Source organism: Bufo bufo, chromosome 6, assembly GCF_905171765.1.
Source record: "Bufo bufo chromosome 6, aBufBuf1.1, whole genome shotgun sequence".
Lineage (NCBI taxonomy): Eukaryota > Metazoa > Chordata > Amphibia > Anura > Bufonidae > Bufo > Bufo bufo.
The window spans coordinates 81,253,611-81,278,784 of record NC_053394.1 but is presented as its reverse complement, the minus strand read 5'-3'; the positions used below and the strand labels follow the sequence as shown (position 1 = coordinate 81,278,784).

The 25,174-nt window shown below is 47.1% G+C and overlaps 1 protein-coding gene across 2 annotated transcripts in view; it reads left to right on the top strand.

The window, feature by feature from the left end:
* Nucleotides 1-25,174, top strand: part of KIF20B (kinesin family member 20B) — a 146,661-nt gene that overhangs the window by 46,021 nt on the left and 75,466 nt on the right. The window contains exons 16-20 of one of the 2 annotated variants that reach the window (XM_040436643.1): nt 1,806-2,013; nt 3,557-3,618; nt 3,706-3,825; nt 8,224-8,338; nt 23,612-24,710. In XM_040436643.1, coding sequence (XP_040292577.1) covers nt 1,806-2,013; nt 3,557-3,618; nt 3,706-3,825; nt 8,224-8,338; nt 23,612-24,710 — 1,604 coding nt within the window. The remainder of the gene's footprint in view (nt 1-1,805; nt 2,014-3,556; nt 3,619-3,705; nt 3,826-8,223; nt 8,339-23,611; nt 24,711-25,174) is intronic. The other variant, XM_040436645.1, reaches the window with a different exon arrangement.

The following is a 25,174-nucleotide window of genomic DNA, read 5'->3' as shown; positions in this document are numbered from 1 at the left end:
ATTATTGGACGTTGTCAGAGTTATACTCCTTGTTAGCAGCCTCCAGTCCCTGTCGGCGTACGAACCCTCATTTCGCTCCGGAGGGTCCTCGCTAAGGGTTGGCGGCCTTCAAAGGGCGATTGCACGTTTGATTCGGTCTGCAAGTGCTGACGCATACCGCGCCCGGAGCAGTTTTCCACCCTTAGGTGTCACGGCTCGCTCCACTGAGCGGTGGACGCTTCTTCGGCTCTGGGGCATCGCGCCTCAATTGCGCAGTTGTGTAACGCGGCTACCGGTCCTCCTTACACCCATTCACAACGGTTTGTTCCAGGTGCATTCTTATGCATCGGCGGCCGCTGCTTAGCCCGCAAGGTCTTGCAGGTGGCAGTTTCTTAGCTACCAGCAGGGACGCTTGCTTCCATGGGTCTGTGGTTTTTCCCTCCCCGTGGACTGCTCTTGAACGTCCAACGGTTCCTGTGTCCCCCAATGAATATGGGTGAGAAAAGGAGATTTTTGTATAACTCACCAGTAAAATCTCTTTCTCGCTCTTCATTGGGGGACACAGCACCCACCCAGTATTGTTGTCCGGCCACAGTTGTAGCTGTTGCTGGTTTGGACCCCGTTGGGTCCTTTGACATGGTTCGTTTTCCACGTGTTTTCTTTTTGGTTGGCTTGCTTCTCCTACTGCTTCTCACAAACTGAAGCTCTCTCTCCAGGCTGCCAGGGGAGGAGCTAACAGCTTTATCTAGTGTCAACGCCTCCTAGGGGACATAGCTGTACCCATGGTCTCTGTGTCCCCCAATGAAGAGCGAGAAAGAGTTTTCACTGGTAAGTTATACAAAAATCTCCTTTTGCGGTTCTGCAAAACAAGTATACACGGCCGCTGCTACCATAGAAAATGCCTATTCTTGTCTGCAACTGCGGACAAGAATTGGACACGCTCTATTACTTTTGTGGGGCTGCGGAACGGAACTACGGATGCGGACAGCACACGTTGTGCTTTGCGCAACTTTTGTGGCACCATTGAAATAAATTGGTCCGCTCCCGTTACGCAAAATTGCGGAACGGATGCAGACTCATTCATACAGTCGTGTGAATGTAGCCTTACTGTGAGCCAATCACTGATCAAACACTGACACGTGAAAGAGGCCTTACTATCACAATGTTGCTCTGTTAAATTACATCTGATACTGAATTGCGCTGCAAAATAAAATAATCATCAATGGACCACAGTCACAAGTTGCGATTGTAGCAGTGTGACATTGCGATCTTTATGTTGTGTGACCGAAGTCGCCATGTTGCCCTAGTCTTAAAGGGGTTATCAAGGAAATGATAATGATGACCCACCATCAATATCGCCCCTGCTGATTAACATTGATGACCTGTACTGAAGATGGGTCATCAAAATTAATTCCCGGTTAACCCCTTCAATGTCTATGGCAACTGGCTGATGGTCGTCAGATGGCATTTCAACCTGGCATGTACCATTTTCCCTGAGATGCACAGTGCCCAATGTGTTTGACCTAAGCGTTTTTGCCATCTTGAAAAAACATGCACTTTTGCCTGAGCTTAGTGTCTTAGTGCGGTTGTACATTAGGGTATTGCTTTTATGCAATTTCCTTTGAAATTGAAATAGTGGCCTATTAGTGGTTTACCTGTTCAGTGGTGTTGTATAAAATGTACTAACCTTTTGATGCATATTTGCATTAAAAGGTGTTTTTTAAGCTTTGTACACCAAAAAAACAAAAAACATTGCATTCTTACATGCACATTGTCTGGATTTTAAATGATCCTATGGGAGATGAACATTGCTTTCTCCTTACCAGACGGATGAGCTGAATATACCGCTTCAAGGACTCTTCTCTTCTATACAGTGTGATTTGGCAGTAATCAAGAAGCAGGCCGTGGAGGCTCACCATCATATTGAAACTATCCATGATGATGCAGAGAAAATTTCTGCATTGGAACAAAAATTACAGCAAGTGACCAGTGACCTTTCTAAAACTCAAGAGGAGCTGCAACGGAATTCAGCTGGTAAGTCGCTAGCCCTGTTGATGCCGATGCCTTGTGTTGGGTACTTTGGCACTTTTATGTACATGCATTCTGCCAACTGTGTTTCATAAATGATACCAACATTGAAAAGGTCATTTTTATATGAGGAGGGAAATGTAATTCATTATGATATTATATCTGTCTTGTTTCCTTGGTAGTTGTACATCTACAGGCATTTTCTGACGTAGTGATATTTGGGCTATGTTCAAATACAGCTTATTTGTCACACAATCTGCACCAAAAAATAATAGCATCAAAACGCAGTATCTTTCGGTGAATAGAATTCTACAAAATCTTTTTCATATGCACAGGATTGAAAGCGTACTAAAGATTTTTTACTGCTTGTTTTACCAAGTGCAATACAAGGGGAACTTATTCACTTGAGCACTTTGTAAGGGTACATTTACAGGACTGTGTTTTCTGTGGTCCGCTAATTGCAGGTACTGGCAAAATGCACAACACACACGGCCTGCCCTATGATAGAAATGCCTGTTCTCGTCCAAGAGATGGCTGTCGCCTGCTTTTTTGCCAGTGCTTTTTTTTTAAAGCAATGTGTAAGAAGTTTTGTCAGATTAAAGTCACTGTAGCAATCAGCTTATCTTCACAGGTCTTGCTTCTTGCACCCCCACTAAACTGCTAATTATGCCCATGAAAGTTGTTTTCTGCAATATGTGTATTTTATTGGCTGCACATAGGACAACACGGTGTATGTAATAGACGACTGAGGCTACTTTCACACTCGCGTTTTGGCTTTCTGTTTGTGAGATCCGTTCAGGGCTCTCACAAGCGGTCCAAAACGGATCAGTTTGCATTCTAATGCATTCTAAATGGAAAACAATCCGCAACAGTTTTCATCAGTTCAGTCTCCATTCCCCTTTGTAGACGGACACAAAACGCTGCCATTGACTTTTTTAATGGTGTTCAAGACGGATCTGCCTTGGCTATGTTAAAGATAATACAAATGGATCCGTTCTGAATGGATGCAGACGGTTGTATTATGTGAACGGATCTGTCCATGATGGATCCGCACAAAACGAGAGTGTGAAAGTAGCCTGAGATCCATCAGAAGCAAGAGTTAAAGGGGTTATCCGACACTAACAAATGCTCCCTCATATGCCGGGCTCCTCACACTGATTCTACTTGCCTGTCTCCCCGCGCCGCTCCTGGTCCCCACATGCGCGGATGAAAACGTCTGGTGTCAGGGGGAAGCAGCCAATGTCAGCGGTAACGGGGACGAGCCTCATTGGCGTCATCCGCGATGCTAGGGAGGCTCATCCCCGTCACCTCCTGCCACTGGCACGGGGAGAAGCGGTAGTGGCCGTGTGGGGACCAGGAGCGGCGCAGGGAGCCAGGTAAGTAGAATCTGTGTGAGGGGCCCATTTGTTAGTGTCGGATAACCCCTTTAACGTTTGTTAGCGGCTCTGCATACTAGCACATACATACTAAGGACATGCCAATGACTGCATTTATTTACTGCATAAATCCAAATGTTTAATATCTTACATCTGTAAATCTGTTTCTGCAGATCTGGCAAGGCAGGTGAGCCATTGCACAGGAACAAGACTTCAGCTTGAAGAGTCTGACAAGGTAAGACCTGTTTAGTGCACTTCCCTACTGCATCCACATCTGTGTCTTTTACAGTAATTGTTTCAATTCATCTTTTTCCTCCTCAAGACACTATTGTCACAGAAACAACAAATCGATCAACTAATGGACATGATTCAGCAGAAGGACACAGCGATTGAGAAGCTTAAAGACCTTATATCTCACTGGGAGGCTAAATGTGAAGATTATGTAAGTAAACCTTGGCAGCATTAGATTTCCTAGGCAGAAGGGCACGGAAAAGGCATATGTCATAAGACTGTTGCTGATCTTCCTCAGTCTCTAGTATCAGCAGAAAAGTAAACTAACAAGAAAATGGTTGAACATTCTGACAGGATGCAAAGAAAGCAGATCAGTAGTTTGTCCTAACCAGCCCAGACCTCCTCAAGTTGCAAAGTTTAGATTTTAGTCTTGCAGGTAACTTCTTGCTTGTCCATTGAAGACAGCCACCTGCCATGATCTGTGTGTGTGGAGCTGCTTGCCCTGAGCTTCTGTTTGAACCCACTTGCGTTTTGCCTTTTGTTCTTGTTACTACATGTGCAAACCTATAGGGAAGCCTGGGTGATAATTGTTGAGCAAACAGTCGCCTGGCCATCATGTCTCGCATATAATTAGCCAACTCAAAAAAAGAAAGTCGCAACAATGGCTTTTAATATATATTTGGACCAATCACTTTAGCATGATATACAGTTGCAAGAAAAAGTATGTGAACCCTTTGGAATGATATGCATTTCTGAACAAATTGGTCATAAAATGTCATATGATCTTCATCTAAGTCACAACAATAGACAATCACAGTCTGCTTAAACTAATAACACACAAAGAATTAAATGTTACCATGTTTTTATTGAACACACCATGTAAACATTCACAGTGCAGGTGGGAAAAGTATGTGAACCCTTGGATTTAATAACTGGTTGAACCTCCTTTAGCAGCAATAACTTCAACCAAATGTTTCCTGTAGTTGCAGATCAGACGTGTACAACGGTCAGGAGTAATTCTTGACCATTCCTCTTTACAGAACTGTTTCAGTTCAGCAATATTCTTGGGATGTCTGGTGTGAATCACTTTCTTGAGGTCATGCCACAGCATTTCAATCGGGTTGAGGTCAGGACTCTGACTGGGCCACTCCAGAAGGCGTATTTTCTTCTGTTTAAGCCATTCTGTTGTTTATTTACTTCTATGCTTTGTGTTGTTGTCCTGTTGCAACACCCATCTTCTGTTGAGCTTCAGCAGGTGGACAGATGGCCTTAAAGAGGACCTTTCACCGATCCTGACATTGTGAACTAAGTATCATCACATATTCAGCGGCGGCCAGGAATCTCACTGCGCTTACTATTATCCCTGGGCGCCTCTCCGTTCTCCCGTTATGTCCTCCGGTATGTTCGGGGACTTGGTTATAGTAGGCGGAGTCTGCCCTTGTTCTGCTGTGCGTCTCCTTCTCCTAGGCTGTAGCGCTGACCAATTGCATCGCAGAGCTCACAGCCTGGGAGTTTTTTTTTTCTCCCAGGCTGTGAGCTCTGCGCTGCTATTAGCCAGCGCTACAGCCTAGGAGAAAGAGACGCCCTTAAGTCTCCACCTACTATAACCAAGTCCCCGAACATACCGGAGGACATAACGGGAGAACGGAGCGGCGCCCAGTGATAATAGTAAGTGCAGTGAGATCCCTGGGCGCCGCTGTATATGTCATGATACTTGGTTCACAATGTCCGGATCGGTGAAAGGTCCTCTTTAAGTTCTCCTGCAAAATGTCTTAATAAACTTGGGAATACATTTTTTCCTTCGATTTATAGCAATCCGTCCAGGCCCCGACGCAGCAAAGCAGCCCCAAACCATGATGCCTCCACCACCATACTTCACAGTTGGGATGAGGTTTTGATGTTGGTGTGCTGTGCCTCTTTTTCTCCACACATAGTGTTGTGTGTTTCTTCCAAACAACTCAACTTTGGTTTCATCTGTCCACAGAATATTTTGCCAGTACTGCTGTGGAACATTAAGGTGCTCTTGTGCAAACTGTAAACATGCAGCAATGTTTTTTTTGGACAGCAGTGGCTTCCTCTGTGTTTATCCTCCCATGAAATCCATTCTTGTTTTAGTGTTTTACGTATCGTAGATTCTCTAAAAGGGATGTTAGCATATGCCAGAGACTTTTGTAAGTCTTTAGCTGACACTCTAGGATTCTTCTTCACCTCATTGAGCAGTCTGCGCTGTTCTCTTGCAGTCATCTTTACAGGACGGCCGCTCCTAGGGAGAGTAGCAGCAGTGCTGAACCTTCTCCATTTATAGACAGTTTGTCTTCCCGTGGACTGATGAACAGCAAGGCTTTTGGAGATACTTTTATAACCCTTTCCAGCTTTATGCAAGTCAACAATTCTTAATCATAGGTCTTCTGAGAGCTCTTTTGTGCGAGGCATCATTCACATCAGGCAATGCTTCTTGTGAAAAGCAAACCCAGAACTGGTGTGTGTTTTTATAGGGCAGGGCAGCTGTAACCAACACCTCCAATCTCATCTCATTGATTGGACTCCAGTTGTCTGACACCTCACTCCAATTAGCTCTTGGAGATGTCATTAGTCTAGGGGTTCACATACTTTTTCCACCTGCACTGTGAATGTTGACATGGTGTGTTCAATAAAAACATGGTAACATTTAATCCTTTGTGTGTTATTAGTTTAAGCAGACTGTGATTGTCTATTGTTGTGACTTAGATGAAGATCAGATCACATTTTATGACCAATTTGTGCAGAAATCCATATCATTCCAAAGGGTTCGCATAATTTTTCTTGCAACTGTAATAAGGTTAGGTTCATATCTGCAGCTGGAGCCTCCCTAGCAGATTCAAAAAAGGATGGATACAACAGCATGCAGAACTATGTTGTCTGGTAAATTGCCAGCTTTCATGACGAAAATCCAGCAGACCCCATTATATTAAAGGAGATCCATTGAACGCTGACTGTGTCCAGTCTATGCCGAATCCAGCCATTCCGATATTTTGTTCTTATCCTGGAACAATATACTAAAATTCAGTTGCAGATCTGAACTTATTTGCCTTATGAACATGAGGATTTGTTTTTCATGGAAACATAGCTATTCATTTTGGAGCTCTGTTCAGCCCTCCCAGAGCTTCGAGTCTGTCCCAGCCCAATGTGTCACCTCATATGCGCTGCCGAACAACACTTATTGAGGACCTGTCACCACCCCTGACATGTTTACTTTAGTAGCTTCATATATTCCCGATGTAATAACAATTCTGGAGCATCTATTCTTATGGCTCTATGTTGTGCAATACCTTTATTATTTTTACTAGAAGTTATGAATGAATTACTAGCAGTCTGCAGTAAGGGTACAGAGGGGTGGTAACCAGTTGGGGGGGTGTCCCTGTACAGACTGACAATGGGAGCACTGACTTGATAGAGTGAGACTGTGCGGGGATACCACCCCTCTGTACCCTTACTGCAGACTGCTAGCAATTCATTCATAACTTCTAGTAGAAATAAAGGATTGATACAACATAGAGCCATAGGAATAGATGACCCAGAAATGTTATTACATGGGGAATGCATAAAGCTATTAATACAGGCATGTCAGAGGAGGTGATGGGTTCCTTTTAAGGAGGACCTTTTGCCTCTGCTGACATGTCTGTTTTAGTGACTACTTGCATTTTCTGTGAAACAATGCTAGAGCATCATTTCCTATAATCAACAGGTGTGTACTACCATCCCGCTTATGAAAGACTTATAAGAATAAAAGCTCCAGAATTGTTATTTCATGTGGAATAATTATTTATTAGAACAGACATGGTGGTGAGAGGTCCCTTTTAAGCTGACCATACACATTACATGAACTCTACAGAACCTGATTATTTTGGTGTTTGACCATTTAATGTGTATTGAGGTGTGCCGGTGACAGAAGTTGGGGAGGAGCAGGGGAGGGTATGGATGGATTTCTACTTGCCCAGTCATAAAGACCCGGGCTCCAATCCTTTATTTTATGCATTACTGGTTTCCAGCTAATATGTAAAGTATAATATGCAGTGTAAACCCTGGATTACACAGGACGATTAAGCAAGCGATTGTCCTCCTCACCATCTGCCGCCTGCAAACAATGATTTTTAAGCATGCTTAAAAAAAAAAAAAAATCACAATTGCCCAAAGAATGAGTGTTTGAAAGATGATGGCTAACAAGTGTTCATAAGTACGTTCGTTAGGCTACTTTCACATTGGCGTTAGCAGGGTCTGGCAGGGGAACAGCCTGCCGGATCCGTACTAACGCTAGCCCATGTGTGCCACCGGAAGTCTGCCAGCTGATTCACTACAATGGGGACGGGTGACAGATGCAGCCGGACAAAAACTGCAGCATGCAGTTATAGTGAATGGGGCTGGAGCGGACTTACGGCGGCACACATGGGCTAGCGTTAGTACGGCCGGAACAGCCTGCCGGACCCTGCTAATGTGAAAGTGTACTACAGCCTTAAGTTCCAATGTAAAATTTTGGGTAGTTGGGTACGTTTGATTTGGTCCTCGCAGGCCATAATGAGAGCTGGTAGGTACTTGGTTCTCTTCAATAATTTTTTTTCTTCCGTTGTTACAGGAGAAAACCCTAAATTCCCTTCAAAGAGAAATGGTAAACGTCGACAGTGACACAAGTCGGAAGCGACCACCTGATTCCTGCCAGCCGCCCGAGGAACAGCCTCCATCAAAGAAAGGTATCTGTGCAGATCCGCCAAGTTCCAGAAACCCATTTTCCTATGTCTCCATGCAAAGGCAAAATGCTGAAAACCGCAAACGTTATCGCTTGAAAAGAAGAAAGTCTGGGCTTTCCATAGATGTAAAATGGCGATGATCTTAGCACTTTATAGACTTTCCATTTATGCTTTTGTATGTTAATTTAAAATAAAACACTTACTTTTGTAAGTACTTCTGCTTCTTCTAATTTTTCTGTACTCCCAAACTAACTGCATGTCCCTTCTACCCTGGAAATAGTGCATTGCCTGCAATATGTTGGCTTACCATATCTGCTTTACCTAACATACCACGTTATGTCCTTAACAGTGTGACTGCATTTTCCTTTTCCATAGGCCCCATGCACATGCCTGTATCTGATTTTCAGTCTCCAAAAAATAAAATAAAAAAAGAGCAAGCCAAAAATAAAAATATCATATTTATTTTATCCAATCATTTAAAATCTGTATGGCTGTAAACTATTGGAGGGAAAGAACATCCCAATAATTGAGTGCACCCGGCAGTGCAACCCACACTCTCTCTCACCGGATATGTACAAAAAATTACCCAGATACAATAGTATAAAAAAAAAAAAAAAAAAAAAAAAAAGATATATAAATGGAAGTATAATAATCAAACATGGTATGTGTATAGTGACAAAAATCAAACAAAATGATAATACACACCAATGGTAACAGCCACATATATACCAATGTTGGATAATAAATACTGCTATCACAATAATTGTATATGATGGCCATGAAAAACTCCAAATATGGAAAGCCCAAAATAAGGAAACAATGCTCTAAACACATTCCCTGAGACATCTTGAAATTGTGGTATCGCACCGCCAGGAAAAGTGTCCACCTTGACACGCGTTTCACCTACTGGCTTCGTCTGATATTCAGTCTGCAAGAAAGCAGATCTGAGAAAAACAGCTTTAATATGCATTGGAACCAGAGTAAGACCTGCAGTGAAATTCTCAGATCGCGTACACAAATCCGTTATTAAAAAAATGGATCTGTGGATAACCCTGTTGAATCTGCTATCCAGCGCTAGGGAGGCGACAGGCTGTTCCTGCAGGGATTGCCGGAAGCTACCGCACAGTCGTCCGGCCCCATTTACTATAATGGAGACCAGCAGAGATCCAGCCGCAAACCGGCAAATATGCCAAGAATCAGCTGGAAGAAAACCGCCGTGCGCCTGCCAGATCCCTAGCGCCTATGTTAAACTGATGGCACATTGAAGAAAGATACAGGCATGTCCATGAGGTCTTGTTTCATATATTTGGAATACTCGTGAATTATTGTGACTAGGAAATTCTGCTTCTTGCCTTTAATGCATGTGGTTTTACGGTAGTATACTTGTGCTGTCTTGCTTGGTAAGTTTTTTGAAGCAGAGATTCTCTGACTTCATCATCAAAGGGAGTCTAGAGGGTCATGTAAAGACTTCTTAGATCATGATAGGTGAACATGATTATGGTACATAAATCTGTGAAACTACTCTGAAAGACCAGATGTGTTTGAGCAAAATATATTGGCTAAGAATCTCAGATTTATTTAATATCAGAATAAGGTTTTAGTCTATATATAATTTTTGTATCTATTATTTGAGTGCAATTATTTTCAGCTTTTTCTCTGAGAAGACCGCCCCTCTATCCAGACCAGGCAATCTTGTAAAGGAGTTTGGCTCCAATATATACTAAACGTACTGGCCATATTCTTTGAAGTCTACTTTTGTAATACAGTTTTGTGTGGACATCCTAAAAAGATTTCATTGTATGTAACGCGGAGCTGCGTGTTGGGGCAGATGATATTGCACGGTAGTGATATGTAGAAAGGCGCCATGCTCTTGTGGTGTCTGTTAGAACCGGGTAACTCACGACTAGTCCTCAAGTACTCATAAGGCTACATGCACACGTAATGGAATTGCTGTGGAAGTTGTGTGGATTTTGATGCAGATATGATGCAGATTTGCTTTTATTTCTCGCTCGTATCATTGGGAGACACAGGACCGTGGGTATAGCTGCTGCTGCCACTAGGAAGCAACACTAGGCTGAAAAGTGTTAGCTCCTCCTCTGCCGGCTGTACCCCCTCCAGCCTGGAGAGAGCATATCAGTTTTTAGCTTAGTGTTGTAGGAGGCGGACCTCCCTGCTTGCAGGGCAGGTTCCTTTTTGTTATTTATAAGTTGCCTAGCCTCTCTGTCTACCCGGGGAGCAAGACCGGTGTCTGTTCCCTCACCGCCTGACCTCCCCACAGAAGAAAAGGTGGACCAGGGCAGCCTCGCTCCCCTGTTTCCCTCCAGCCAAAGGGTCACCTGGATCCGTTAAGACCCTCCCGCCATACCAGACTCCTGCCACTTCGGGTGCCAGCTGCTGAAGAGGTGACCCTGCTGGTCCACTAAGGGAGTGTGAAAAGAAGAGGATGAAGATGAGGTGAGTACTCAGGAATAGGTGAGTATTTTACCCCCGCTTTCTCTCTTTGGGTTTCGTCCACTCTTCTGGACCACAGGGGAGTGCTTAAACTCCCCCCCCCCCCCCCCCCCCTCCATCCTCCTCCTTCTCGCGTATCACCCAGCTTTCCTGGAAACAGAAGGCATCTGCTACAGATTGACCTTTCTGTGTTCCTGTAGCCACAGGGAAGCACTTAGAGACCCCCTCCCATTTGTCCCCTGGCGCCACCATTGGGCAGTCCGGCCACCTCACTTCCTCAGGCCCCGACTTTCGGTCCTACCCGCGATTCGGGTCGCACCCTCTCCAGGCGTGTTCCCCGGGCCGCCAGGGGTCTCCGTGGCCGTTCCAGTCAAGCCTCCTGGTCAAAGCGACGACCTTCGGTCAGAACGAGGACAGTCTATGTTTCACTCTCGATACCCTGACACGCTTTGGCTGGCTGGTTATCTTCCAGAAGTCTTCCCTACGTCCCACCAGGTGGTTCACCTTTCTTGGTATGGTCCTCGACACGGACGCAGCGTTAGTTCGCCTCCCTCTGGACAAGCGGCTAGCCCTTCTGCAGTTGGTCCGTCTTCTCCTCCGAAGCAGGTTCCCATCAATCCAATTTTGCATGCGGGTCTTGGGTGCAATGGTCGCTTCCTTCGAAGCAATTCAGTTTGCACAATTTCACACCGTACCCTTCAACGAGCAATTGTATCGTCTTGGGACAAGTCACCGGAGTCCTTGGACCGGCACATCCTCCTTTCCCCAAGCGTGCGTTCAGCACTCAGGTGGTTGCTCTCGGCCCCAACCTTGAAGGCGGGGAAGTCCTTTCTCCCGGTCTTCTGAACGGTCATTACCACTGATGCCAGTCTTCAGGGTTGGGGCGGAGTTTTCCCGCCCCGTCCAAGGCGTATGGTCTCAGTTGTAGTCCAAACTGCCCATCAATATCCTGGAGCTCCGGGCCATTCGTCCATCGCTTCTCCATTGGACCCCTCACCTGAGGGGCCAGCTGATTCGGATCCAGTCAGACAACGCCACAGGATTGGCTTACATCAACCACCAAGGGGCAACCTGCAATCATGCGGTGATGGAGTCGGCCAAAATCCTGCAGTGGGCGGAGAATCATGTACCAGCTCTATCGGCGGTTTACATTCCGGAAGTGGAGAATTGGACGGCAGATTTCCTCAGTTGGATGACCGTGGACCCGGGAGAGTGGTCTCTGTACCAGGAGGTGTTCGGCTCCATTTGTCTCCGTTGGGGTCAATCTGAGGTGGACTTGATGGCATCCAGACTCCATGGGACGGGTTCTCTCTACTGTGCGTATTCCCTCTCCTGCCCCGAGTCCTGCGCAGAATCGGGATGGAGGGCATACAGACTATTCTCATTGCTCCAGATTGACCTGTCTTCCACCAGCGTTTAGAGTCGCTATCAAGGTTGTCCAAACCATGATTTAGGCCAGGAAACCAGTGTCGCCCAAAATTTATTATAGGACTTGGAGGTCTTTTCTGCGCTTCTGTGAGGAACGTAGCCTCCTGCCACTGCGCTTCTCGCTACCCACCATCCTTTCCTTTCTGCAGCCGGGTCTGGATTTGGGTCTTTCTCTTAGTTCCTTGAAGGGACAAGTGTCGGCGCTGTAAAATTTTTTTTCAGAAAAGGCCCCGGTTAAGACCTTTCTACAAGGGGTGGCTCACACTGTCCCTCCAGATCGCCCCCCCTTTGCCCTCTTGGGACTTGAACCTTGTCCTCAGTTCCCTCCAATCTGCTCCTTTTGAGCCTCTAGACCAGGGGTAGGCAACCTCCGGCACTCCAGCTGTTGAGAAACTACAACTCCCAGCATGCAAACTTGTTCTGCTCTTCTTAGAACTCACATCGAAATGAATGGAGCATGCTGGGAATTGTAGTTTCACAACAGCTGGAGTGCCGAAGGTTGCTGATCCCTGCTCTAGACGCTGTATCCCTCTGTATCCTTTCCTGGAAGGTTGCATTCCTGGTGGCAATCGCATCCATCAGGCGCGTTTCGGAATTGGCAGCTCTTTCTTGTAAGGACCCCTTTCTTGTTTTCCACCAAGATAAGGCAGTGCTCCGCCCGGTACCTGCTTTTCAGACGAAGGTAGTCTCAGCCTTCCACGTCAACGAAGACATTGTTATCTCTTCATTCTGCCCTCTCCCTCACATCCTAGGGAGCGAGCTCTCCATCAGCTGGACGTGGTTCGGGCTCTAAGGATTGACTTGTCCATTTCTAGGTCGTTCCGCCGTACGGACTCCCTATTCGTTGTTCCTGAAGGTCCTCGCAAGGGCTTGGCAGCCTCTAAGGTGACGATTGCCAGGTGGATTCGCTCGGCAATTGCTGAGGCATACCGCTCCCGGGCCAAGGCACCACCTCCCGGTATCACAGCCCACTCGACCAGGGCGGTGGGTGCTTCTTGGGCTCGTTTCCACCATGCTTCCGCCTCACAGCTGTGTAAGGCAGCGACTTGGTCTTCCTTGCACACGTTCACCAAGTTCTACCAGGTGCATACCTTTGCATCAGCAGACGCCGCTCTGGGCCGCAAGGTCTTGTAGGCAGCGGTGTCTTGAGCTTGCGTGAGGACGTGGTCCATGGGTGTGTGCTTCTTCCCTCCCGGTGGACTGCTTTGGACACGGTCCTGTGTCCTTCAATGATACGAGCGAGAAAACAAGATTTTTGTGGACTCGCCTGTAAAATCTTTTTCTCGCTTAGTTCATTGGGGGACACAGCTCCCACCCATTATTGTTCTATTTTTGCTGCAGGTGATGGCGGTTGGTTTGCCGGTAGGGTCCTCAGTTCTGGTTCGGTCCCGCTGACATTGGTTGGGTTATGGTTCCTTTCATGCATGTTTTTCTCCTACTGCTTGGGCACAAACTGACATGCTCTCTCCAGGCTGGAGGGGGTATAGCCGGCAGAGGAGGAGCTAACACTTTTCAGCCTAGTGTCGCCTCCTAGTGGCAGCAGCAGCTATACCCACGGTCCTGTGTACCCCAATGAACTAAGCGAGAAAGAGAGATTTTACAGGGGAGTCCACAAAAATCTTGTTTTTTTCCGGACTCCTTGTAACAATGCCTGTCCTTGTCCGCAATAACGGACAAGAATAGGACATGTTCTATTATTTTGCTGAACGGACAAACTGAATGCACGCTGAGTCATCTCCTTTTTTTATTTTTTTTGAGGACCAATTGAAGTGAATGTTTCGCCAGACGGACCTGTAAAAAAACTGGAATGGAAACAGAAAAAAATAAATAGGTTTTGGTGCATGAACCCTAACCTTGTAGATGGCATACCCTTAGACAGGCTGCACCTGCTAGACCTGCACCAGATTTATCACTGGGGCTCAGGCTGGATGAAGTTGGCTGGCTTAGTTTGGGATGAATTTTATTCCGGAGTAGTGGTGCTAAATATCGAATATTAGGGGGTGTCCTGTCCTGTGAATTCGTGCCCCTTCCATGAGCCACACGCCCCCTTGTTGGGCTAGGCACAGTTAATTTCGCCAAAGCTAGATGTGACACATTGCGGCACAGTTTACGCCAGAATCGGCGTTGCTCGGTAATTATAAGTTCTTGCTTCATTCAAGTGAAACTTCTGAAACGATGGGCAGTGTAATGAGGAGGAAGTCGCGCTCGCATGGAGCTCTGCCTCTTCTTCAAATAGCTGATTGTCAGTCGATGACGATAGGATGGGTTTCCTGTTCCCCTGATCTGGTGGAATGTCGGGTTGAGTATTAGCCTTTGCTCTCCATTCATTGTGTATGAGACCACTTAAAAGAGCAGAATACAGCACTCTGCTTTTTTCGGCGGTCCCATAGAGAATGAATAACGCAGCAGGGCGCATGTTCGACCTATCAGATCAGGAGAATAAGACCCCCGTTCTCAGGATCGGTGGAGGTCCCAGTGGTTGGACCTAGGGCTGCAGTAAACGATTATTTTAGTAATCGAGTATTCTATCGATTATTTTTTACGATTAATCGAGTAATCTAATAAGAAAAAAATAATACTGTTTTCCTTTATAAAAACTCAGACGCCCTGCCATTAGCCCCCAACACCCTTTGTTCCCCACTGTGCGATCAGCCCAAGTGCCATCAGCAGCTCTGCCCCCTTGTGCCATCAGCAGCTCTGCCCCCTTGTGCCATCAGCAGCTCTGCCCCCTTGTGCCATCAGCAGCTCTGCCCCCTTGTGCCATCAGCAGCTCTGCCCCCACCCCCTCGGTTTCATCCACTTACCTTTCCAGCAGGGGCGCTGCCGACACTCCATCGTTCTGCGCTGCTCTGCTCCTGACGTCACACAGTGCGTCGGGTCACGGCGTGCGTACGTCAGGAGGTCAGAGCAGCGCGGGACCATGGACGTACTGTGGAGTGTCCGGAGGCCGCCTGCTGGAAAGGTAAGTATTCCAAGCGCCGCAGGAGACCACGGAGCGGGAGTAATAGCAAGCGCTTCACTCCCGATCCGTGGTCACATGACACAAACGAATCTTCGATGCAAAAAATTTGCATCGAGGATTTTTTTGTGTCGAATTACTCGATTTAATCGAGTAATCGTTTCAGCCCTAGTTGGACCCCCACGATCGGTTAGTTATCCCCTATTCTGTGGATAGGTGATAATGTCAAAACTTCTCAAACCCCCATCAAAGGGCTTGTCTCACCGACATGCACTCTGTTAGGGTATGTGGATGTCCTACCTAGAAGGTGGTACCCCACTTGGGACTTCCACTCCTCACTTTGTGAGTCAGACCAGTGAGCTGCCAGCAAATGACCATTTTTATTAAAATGATTTTAACCCCTTAAACAGATTTTCTAGTACTTTCATATTGATGGCCTTTTCTCTGGGTAATATGTCAATATTCTGTAACTGCTGTTTTTTAAGCCCCAATTTTCAGAAAACGTTACAGACTTATGTCTGATGAATGTATGTGACAAATCAAAATCCTCATGCACAGATATTGCTATTGTTGCTTTTGGGACCAATCCTTAAAAAAAAGAAGAATCAGTCTTGAAAAGGGGAGCACGGTTTGGACCTAAACTGGATTGCTTCTTCTGTGTGAGAAGACAACTGGGGCGACCCAGACAAGGATATTTTTGTATAACTTACCAGTAAAATCTTTCTCGCTCTTCATTGGGGGACACAGGAACTGTGGGTATAGCTATGTCCTCTAGGAGGCGTTGACACTAGTAAAAGCTGTTAGCTCCTCTCCTGGCAGCTATACCCCCTCCAGCCTGGAGAGAGAGCTTCAGTTTGTGTACAAGCAGTAGGAGAAGCAAGCCAACCAAGAAAAAAACATGGAACATCAACCATGCCGAAAACCCAAAGGGGTTCTAACCAGCAACAACCACAAAGAGTTATACAATGTTATACAAAAATCTTGTTTTCTCGCCCATATTCATTGGGGGACACAGGAACTGTGGGACGTCCAAAAGCAGTCCACAGGGAGGGAAAAACCACAGACCCATGGAACAGCGTTCCTGCAGGCATCTAGGAAACTGCTGCCTGCAAGACCATGCGGCCTAAGGCAGCATCCGCCAATGCATAAGTATGCACCTGATAAAATTTTGTGAAGGTATGTAAGGAGGACCAGATAGCCGCCTTACACAACTGTGCAGCCGAAGCGCGATTCCTCCAAGCCCAAGATGCGCCCACCGCTATGGTGGAGTGAGCCGTGACCCCTAAGGGCAGAACCCTGTCCCGGGCGCGGTATTCCTCCCCAATTGCAGCCTGAATCCAATGTGCGATTGCCACCTTGGAGGCTGCCAATCCCTTGCGAGGACCCTCCGGAATGACACAAAGGGAGTCTGTACGGTGGAAGGGAGTGGAGGCTGTCAAATAGATCCTCAGAGCTCTGACAACATCCAAACAATGCAACTCCTTTTCCTTAGGTTGTGAAGGAGAGGGACACAGAGAGGGAAGGACAATTTCCTTGTTGATATTGAAGTCGGTGACCACCTTCGGAAGAAAGGAAGGAACGGGCCGGAGAACCATTTTCTTTATGAAGAACCAGGAAGGGTTCTCTACAAGAAAGCGCCGCCAACTCAGACACCCGTCTGATGGAAGTGATAGCTACAAGGAAAACCACCTTCCAGGACAGGAGTCGGAGAGGCTCAAAGTGGGAAGCCTGGAGCGCTAAGAGGACTAAATTCAGATCCCAAGGCGGTAAAGGAGGACGGTACGGAGGTACTGAAGAAAAGTCCTTACAGGCCCGAGGGGGGGCCAGAGGGCGCTGGAAAAAACTAGAAAGCGCAGAGACCTGACCCTTCAAAGAGCTAAGGGTCAGACCAAGGTTCAACCCCGATTGAAGAAAGGACAGGACCGCAGGGAGAGAAAAACACAGAGGAGGAATGTTGCGGCTTTCACAGAAACCCAGGAAGGACCTCCAGGTCCTGTAATAGATCCTGGACGAGGCAGGCTTCCTAGCCTGAATCATAGTGCGGATAACATCCAGCGAAAAAACTCAGGGACCTTCAATGCTGATGGAAGACCGGTCGTCTGAGTGGCAGTGACCAAGGAACGTCTCCCAGAAGGAGAATGAGGTCATCGTACCACGCGCGAAGGGGTCAATCTGGGGCGACAAGGATCGTTGGAATGCCCTCCATCCTGATTTTCTGTAGAACCCTGGGCAGGAGGGGGAAGGGGGGAAACACATAAAGGAGGGAGAACCCCTGCCAAGAGGAGATCGGGGCATCCACGCCGCAAGCTTCCGGATCCCTTGCGGAGGAGAGAAAGGTGGGAAGCTTCCGATTGAGCCTTGAGGCCATCAAGTCCACTTCGGGGTGACCCCAACAGAGACAGATTGCCCGGATCTATCGTGGTCCTGCTGAGGAAGTCCGCAGTCCAGTTCTCCACACACGGGATGTAGATTGCTGAAATTGCTGGTACATGGGCCTCCGCCCACCGTAAGATCCTCAGCAGATTCCTGCATCACCGCGAGGCTGCGTGTCCCCCCCCCCCCTGGTGGTTGATGTACCCCACCGCCGTGGCGTTGTCCGACTGGACTCTGACGGGGCGACCCTTCAGGAGGTGGCTCCAGTACCGGAGGGACAGAAGAATCGCCCTGAGCTCCAGGACATTGATCGGGAGCTTCGACCAAGACCATGTGCCTTGGACTGTCATGGGAGGGAACACCTCTCCCCAACCCAGAAGACTGGCGTCGGTGGTAACAACTGTCCAGGAGATCGGAGGGAATGACCTTCCCAGAACTGGGACCAATAGCTACCAACAAAGGGACGACCGCACCTGAGGAGAGAGGCGGATGGGATAGTCCAGGCTCTCTGAAGATTTGTCCCAGGAGGACAGGATCGCTCTCTGGAACGTGCGAGAGTGGAACTGGGCAAAGGGAATCTCCTCGAAACGGGCGACCATCTTGCCTAATGTCCTCATGCAGAGTCGAATGGCCGGAAGTCTGCAGTCGAAGAGAACCCTCACGGAACGGTGTAAGGCCAGTCGCTTGTCCGGAGAGAAGGCAAATCCGTGCCGCATCCGTGTCTAGAAGCATACCCAGAAAGACCAATTGTCTGGAGGGCGTCAGAGATGACTTCTGCAGGTTGACCAACCACCCGAAACGTGCCAGAGTTTCCAGCGTGATCTGTACGCTGTTCAATGTCTGAGCAAAGGAGGGGGCCTTGATGAGGATGTCGTCCAGATAAGGCATAAGGAAGATGGGCTGGTGACTCCGCGTGATGGGGACATGGAGGTATGCGTCCTGGATATCTATGGCCGAATGGAATTACCCTTGCTCTAGAGAAGCAATTACGGAACGAAGGGATTCCATCTGAAACCGCTGGAGGCGGAGGAACTTGTTCAACAGTTTGAGGTCCAGGATAGGGCGCCCAGAGCCCTCCTTTTTGGGGGCCACAAAAAGGTTCGAATGGAACCCCTTGAACCTTTCTGCTGGGGGAACTAGAGAGATGACTCACCGGTCCAGGAGGGACTGAATGGCCTGGGAGAAGGTGGCCGCTCGCTCGGGGTCCCGTGGAAGGCGGGAGTGAAAAAACCTGTCTGGGGAAGAGACATAAACTCCATCAGGTATCCCGAGGACACAATCTCGAGCGCCCAAGCGTTGGACACGTGGTTCCGCCAGACGTCCTGGAAGAGGAGGAGGAGGAGGCTGCCCCCCACCCAGGGGGGCAGGGTGCACCTTCAGGCTGAGGACTGCTTAGCCGCAGGGGGTCTAGCGGCCTGAGGCCTGGGACGCCAGAAGGGTTGTGCCCGAAAGGACTGCTTTTTGCGTCTATCTTGGGAAGTAAACCCGCCTCCCCCAGCGGAGGAGCTCGCCGCGGGAGCTAGCGAAATGACGAAAGGGCCTGCCACGTGAGGAACTTGACCTAACGTGCAAGGCCCGCCTGGCCCTAGGCTGTGAGAGATGGGTGCTCTTTCCTCCTGTGGCCTCAGAAATAATTTCGTCCAGCCGAGAACCAAAGAGACGGGTGCCGGCAAAGGGGAGACAGACTAAGGAACGCTTGGAAGTGGCGTCCGCTGCCCACACCTTCAGTCAAAGTTTGCGTCGTGAGGTGACCACAAGCGCTGAGGAGCGCGCCATGAGGGCGCCAGCGTCTAATGACGCCTCGCAGAGGAACTTCCCTGCCTGGATGAGCAACTGCGCTAAGGAGCGGAGATCTTGAGCAGGGACCTCGGAAACCAAGTCCTGGTCCAGCTGGCTGCCCCACTCAGAGACTGCCTTTGCCACCCACGTGGAGGCGAATACGGGCCTAAGGGCTGAACCCGTAGCTGCAAAAAGGGACTTTGTCAAGGATTCCATCCGACGATCTTCAGCGGACTGAAGGGAGGATCCATCGGCGCTGCTAATTAACCCCCTCAGTGCCATGACCGCAGACAAAACCCTATGATCGCACCCTATATACATTGGGCCACTTTAGGAGGGGAATTGAGAGAGTCGCTGCTGACTTAAGGAAGCGCTGGTGATATCGCTGAAGCGCTGCGACTCCGTTTTGCTCCGCTCCTGGCCCTGCGCCTGCTGCCGAAGCGCGAACTGTCTCCCCTAGAATATTCCTCAGCAGCGCTGAGTAATAGTAAAAAATCACCCTGCCGGTCGGTCATGTCAGGACCGCAGGGTGACCCCTTCACTGCCTCCTGAGAGAGGGGGGAGGAGGAGAGGGGAAAAAGCTTGCAGCCAAGGAATAATCAGTTTTCTGCCCCCTTGCTGTGTCCCTGAAAGGAACAATCCTCAGAGTTCTGCACTGAGCCCTCCTGCTGGCGGTCAGGCGGGAAAGGAGGAGGAGGAGGAGGAGGAGGGGCGGGGGGAGGGGGGGTACGACAGGCATCTACTTATCTGTCCAGCCTTCTTCATCCTTCCTCTGGTCCAGCAGGGTCACCCCTTCAGCTACTGGCACCGTAGTGGCAGCAAGCTGGAAGAGGGACTTGGACGGGTGACCCTTCAGCTGGCGGGGTGCAGGGGAGCGAGGCTGCCCTGGTCCCCTTGTCGTCTTGTGGGGGAGGAGGCAGCATGGCGAACCAACGCTGGCGTGCTCCCCCAGGAGAACAGGGAGGCGAGGCGTCCACTGTTTCCCTCCTGTAAAAGGAGTAAAATAAGAAACTAAAATAAAAAATCTTCAGGTCTTTCCTATTGACACTAGGAAAAACTGAAGTTCTCTCCAGGCTGGAGGGGGTATAGCTGCCAGGGGAGGAGCTAACGCTTTATCTAGTGTCAACGCCTCCTAGAGGACATAGCTAAACCCACGGTCTCTGTGTCCCCCAATGAATATGGGTGAGAAATTAAATGCTCCAATAACTCTGGATCGACTCCCCAGCTTTCTCTGAATGGCAGGACTTCTTTAGATTTAGTTGAGTATCTGTAATGATTTATGATGCTCCTCAGTTTGCTGAGAATGGGAGTTGTGTGAATTTCTAGATGGACAGATGGTCAATATCCCTTAAGTAATTCAGTAAGGTCTGATCTGAACGTCCAAATCTGGTGGAGGTGCTAGTGTTTTATTGTTTAGAAAGCAAAGTTATTTTAGATGCAATTACAAGTCCAATATGATGGCACTTTCATGTAATAGATGGAGGCTGAGTAAATTACATACAAACAATTCAGCATTTAAGCAAGGTTCTAATTGCATCTTTTTGCAGTCCCATTTTCTTGCAGTCCCATAGAAATGATTAGGTCTGCGTGCGATCTGCAAAAAGAATCCTGACCCAATATACGGTTGTCTGCATAAGCCCTAGGTCAGGGGTAGCCGGCTTGCTAAGCAAGTTGATAGGTCTTTATGCTAATCATTTGTTGTATCAGTTGCACTACATCAATGTCAACCAGATGAAGTTTCAAAAAATATTGTAAGATCACTTAAAGGGTTTCTACCACCAGATTTTGACCTAATTAGCTGTCAGACACTAGTGATCTGCTAGTGTCTGCTGTACCTAACCATGCTATTGTAATTCCTTTCTCTGCAGCGGTTACCCTAAAAAACGTAGTTTTATTGGTATGCAAATGAGCCTCTAGGTGCTATGGGGGCGTCTTTTCAGCACTTAGAGGCTCCGTCCACTCACCATTTCTGCTGCCCAGCGCGCTCCAGCCTGCGCCGTGTGCTTCTGTATTCGGCGCAGGCGCAGTGACTGTCTCCCTGCGCCAGTATCTTGCCTGCGCCGATTACGACGCAGGGAGCAGTCCAACAGTCACTGCGCCTGCACCGAATACAGAAGCACACGGCGCAGGCGCGAGTAGGCTGTCAATCTAGAGCAGAGGGGCGGGCTGGAGCGCGCTGGGCGGCAGAAATGGTGAGTGGACGGAGCCTCTAGGTGCCGAAAAGACGCCACCATAGCACCTAGAGGCTCATTTGCATACCAATAAAACTACGTTTTTTAGGGTAACCGATGCAGAGAAAGGAATTACAATAGCATGGTTAGGTACAGCAGACACTAGCGGATCGCTAGTGTCAGACAGCTAATTAGGTCAAAATGTGGTGGTAGAAACACTTTAAGTTGTGTGATGGTTATAATCACTCAACTTTTTTAACAATAATTTTGGACTGGTACATTCCCTGTCAGCACCACTGATTTGCATTAATAAAGGGTGGACAAACCAATGGAAATGGTTAATGTTTTCTTCCATCCAAAAAAAAATAAAAAAGTTTGAGGCACTTTTACCAACATGCAGATGCGGCGGGAAAAAAATATTTGCATGTATCAAGCCAAAAATCCAAATCCGCCACATGGTTTTTGGCTTTGTTCTGTTTGCATTAACGATGACCTGTCTGTTATCCTAACATGTCCCCTCTTTCACACGAGCGAGATTTCCGCAAACTCATAGCATCCGGACTGAATCCTGAACCATTCTTATAAGCGGGTCTGTGCACATGGGCATCGTTTTTTACACATTATTTCAGCATTCAGGAAAAATCGCAGCATGTTCTAGGAGATGTAGATAGTTGTACTTCAGCTTTATTTATTTTTTACGTGCATGAAAAACGCATCAAAAACTGATTGCACCCGTGCGTAAAAAAAATTCAACATTGAACACAGTTGCAGACAAGACTGACTAAATTTGTGTGCAAAACCATACATTTTTACCTTAACAGACCCTGAGAGAATCCATAACACTCGTGTGAAAGAGAGGCCTTAGTAAACTCTTGTATTACCCATGGAATATTTTTGGAGCATCTTTCATAGAACTGTGCAGTGTGCTATTCATCTGTTATTCCTCCTATAAATTTATGAATACATTGACAGCTGGTTGTTAATATTCCCTTGTCAAAGTTGTGTGCTCCTGCAGAATCTGACGCTGGAAGCTCTGCATGGAAACTTCAAGGGTGTAGAGACATCCAACCCCCCGCCCCCCAAACACCCGACTGTCAATGTATTCTTTACAATGACAGGAACTACATGACCTACATTGATAGGAAGAGCGTGCTCCAGAATGGTTATTTCATGTGGAATACAATTTAGTAAAAACAGATGTGTCAGGAGTGGGGACAGGTTAGGCTACTTTCACACTGGCATTTTGGCTTTCCGTTTGTGAGATCCATTCAGGGCTCTCACAAGCGACCCAAAACGGATCAGTTCAGCCCCAATGCATTCTGAATGGATAAGGATCCGTTCAGAATACATCAGTTTGGCTGCGTTTGGTCTCCGTTGTATTTTTTAGACGGTCTCTAAAACGCAGCTTCCAGTGTTTTCGTGACCGTCTGACGATGCGGAGCCAAATGGATCCGTCATGACTTGCAATGTAAGTCAATGGGAATGAATCAGTTTTTACTGACACAATATGGTGCAATTGAAAACTGATCCGTCCCCCATTGACTTTCAATGTAAGTTAAGACGGATCCGTTTTGACTTAGACTTTTTTTTTAATGAATAATGCAAACGGGTCCGTTATGAACGGATACAAGCGTTTGCATTATCAATGCGGATCTGTCTGTGCAGATACCAGACAGATCCGCACCAAAGTAGCAGGGTATGTTCTCCTAATTGACCTCACTTATGGAATAAGAGAAGCCATTCTAAAAACAATTTCTCCCCTCCTTAGTATTTTTATTATCTCCCCCCCCCCTTTTTTTTTTATTTTAACGATTTTGTTCAGTTTTCACTTGATGACCCCTTCGTTCCGCCGATTGAAGGGGTCCCATTAGTTGGAGCCCCACTAATTATACCTTGATGGTCATCATTTGAAAATCTGCACTTCTTCAGTCATGGCTTTCCTCTTTTTTCTGGAATATTTAAAACTCCGGGTTCAGTTTGACGTTTGTCTCGTCTACGCTGCATATAGTTCTGCCATGTAGGCTTCCTTTGCCATTAAAGTGCGCAAAAAATGTATCTTAATTTTGATATGCTGTATTATGATCCTTTAACTAAGCTCTAACTTACCCTTTTTAGATTTTATTGACCCTAATCACAATCGCATGAAAAGCAATGAAAAGCATAAAGCTGCTTTACAGAACAGAGATGAAAGCGCCATACTGCGTGAATTGGAAGATGTTAAAGCTGAGAACGAGAATTATAAAGCTCAAGCAGTGACGCTCACTCAGTCCGTTGTTGAATTGGAAGAAAAGCTTGCTGAATACCAAAATAAGTTAATTGCCTTGGAATCAAAAAATCAAAGCATGGTCTCCGAACTGCAAATGCAAAAAGATCTTGCGCTCAACATGGAAGGAACCATTCGTGTGTTAAAGGAGGAGGTAGATCAGAACCAGTTAAACATTGCCAATAAGGTTGCTCAGATCAAAACTATTCAGAGTAAGTTGGATGACTTTGGCAAGACTGATCTTAGTCAGGACTCTGGCGTGGTGGAGTTTAATGTAACGGATATAATGGAAGAGTCCATCAAGAGGAACCCTGAGCAAAGCAAATGTCAAGTGGAAAAAATGACGTCTGGGCGCGAGAGTGCGTTTTATAATGCCATTGAAGGTCTCTGGAAAAAATGTCAAGATGTTCTTCAAGAATCCTCTAGAAAGAACAAGCATATGTTGCAGCTTGATAAACAACTTGGTGACCTAAAACACGAAATGGCCATGCTTCAAGATGTAAAGGAGAACAAGAGGTCTTCCCAAGACTTTCTACTCAAGGAAAAAGAGGAGCTTATTGTCCAGCTTAGAGAACAATTGTCAGAAGCGAGCAAGCATTTGGAGATCCTCAAAAAGCAAGAAATCGACTATAAGAATCAGTTATCATCTAATAGCCAACGTATACAGGACCTAAGACTCCTTGTGGATTCTTACAAAGAGAAATCTGAAAAGCTTAACAGCTTGGAAGAAGAGGGCAAAGAAAAATCAGTTGCTATTGAAACACTGGAGAAATGCTTGGCAGAACTCCAGGCAGAACACATGAAATGTGAAAAGAACCAGAAGAAATTAAACGATGATAAGAATGAATTGGAACAAAAAAATAGAGTAGCACAGGAAGAACTTACAGCTGCGGAAACTACTAAGAACAAGACAGAGAAGCAAGTCAAAGAGTCAGCCGGAGATATTGAACTGTAAGTCTGAGCTTGACTTTTATCCATGATTTAGGGGAGGGATTTAAACTCTTAGCCAAAACTTACATCCGTTGTGAATGATGTCTAATGCCATTATCTCATTCATAGCATGGTCCTTTTGTACAGAAGCTAGACTGTGAATGAGATAACAAGTGTAGGTTTTAGGCTACTTTGACATCTGCGTTATGTTGTCCGGTTTTGAGAGACAACACTTCAGTTTTGTCCCCATTCATTGTCAACGAGGACAAAGCTGAACAAACCAGAACGGAGTGCACCAGAATGAATTCCGTTCCGGTTTGTTGCGTTCGCCTGCTGGACACAAAACCACAAGCAGCGTTTTGGTGTGCGGTATGGGAAACTGAAGAAGCTGGATCCAGCACCAAAAAACATATAAGTCGATGGCGCAGGATCCGTTTTTTTTGGGGGGAACTCGAAAGAAACCTAATCTAGCACCCATTGACTTA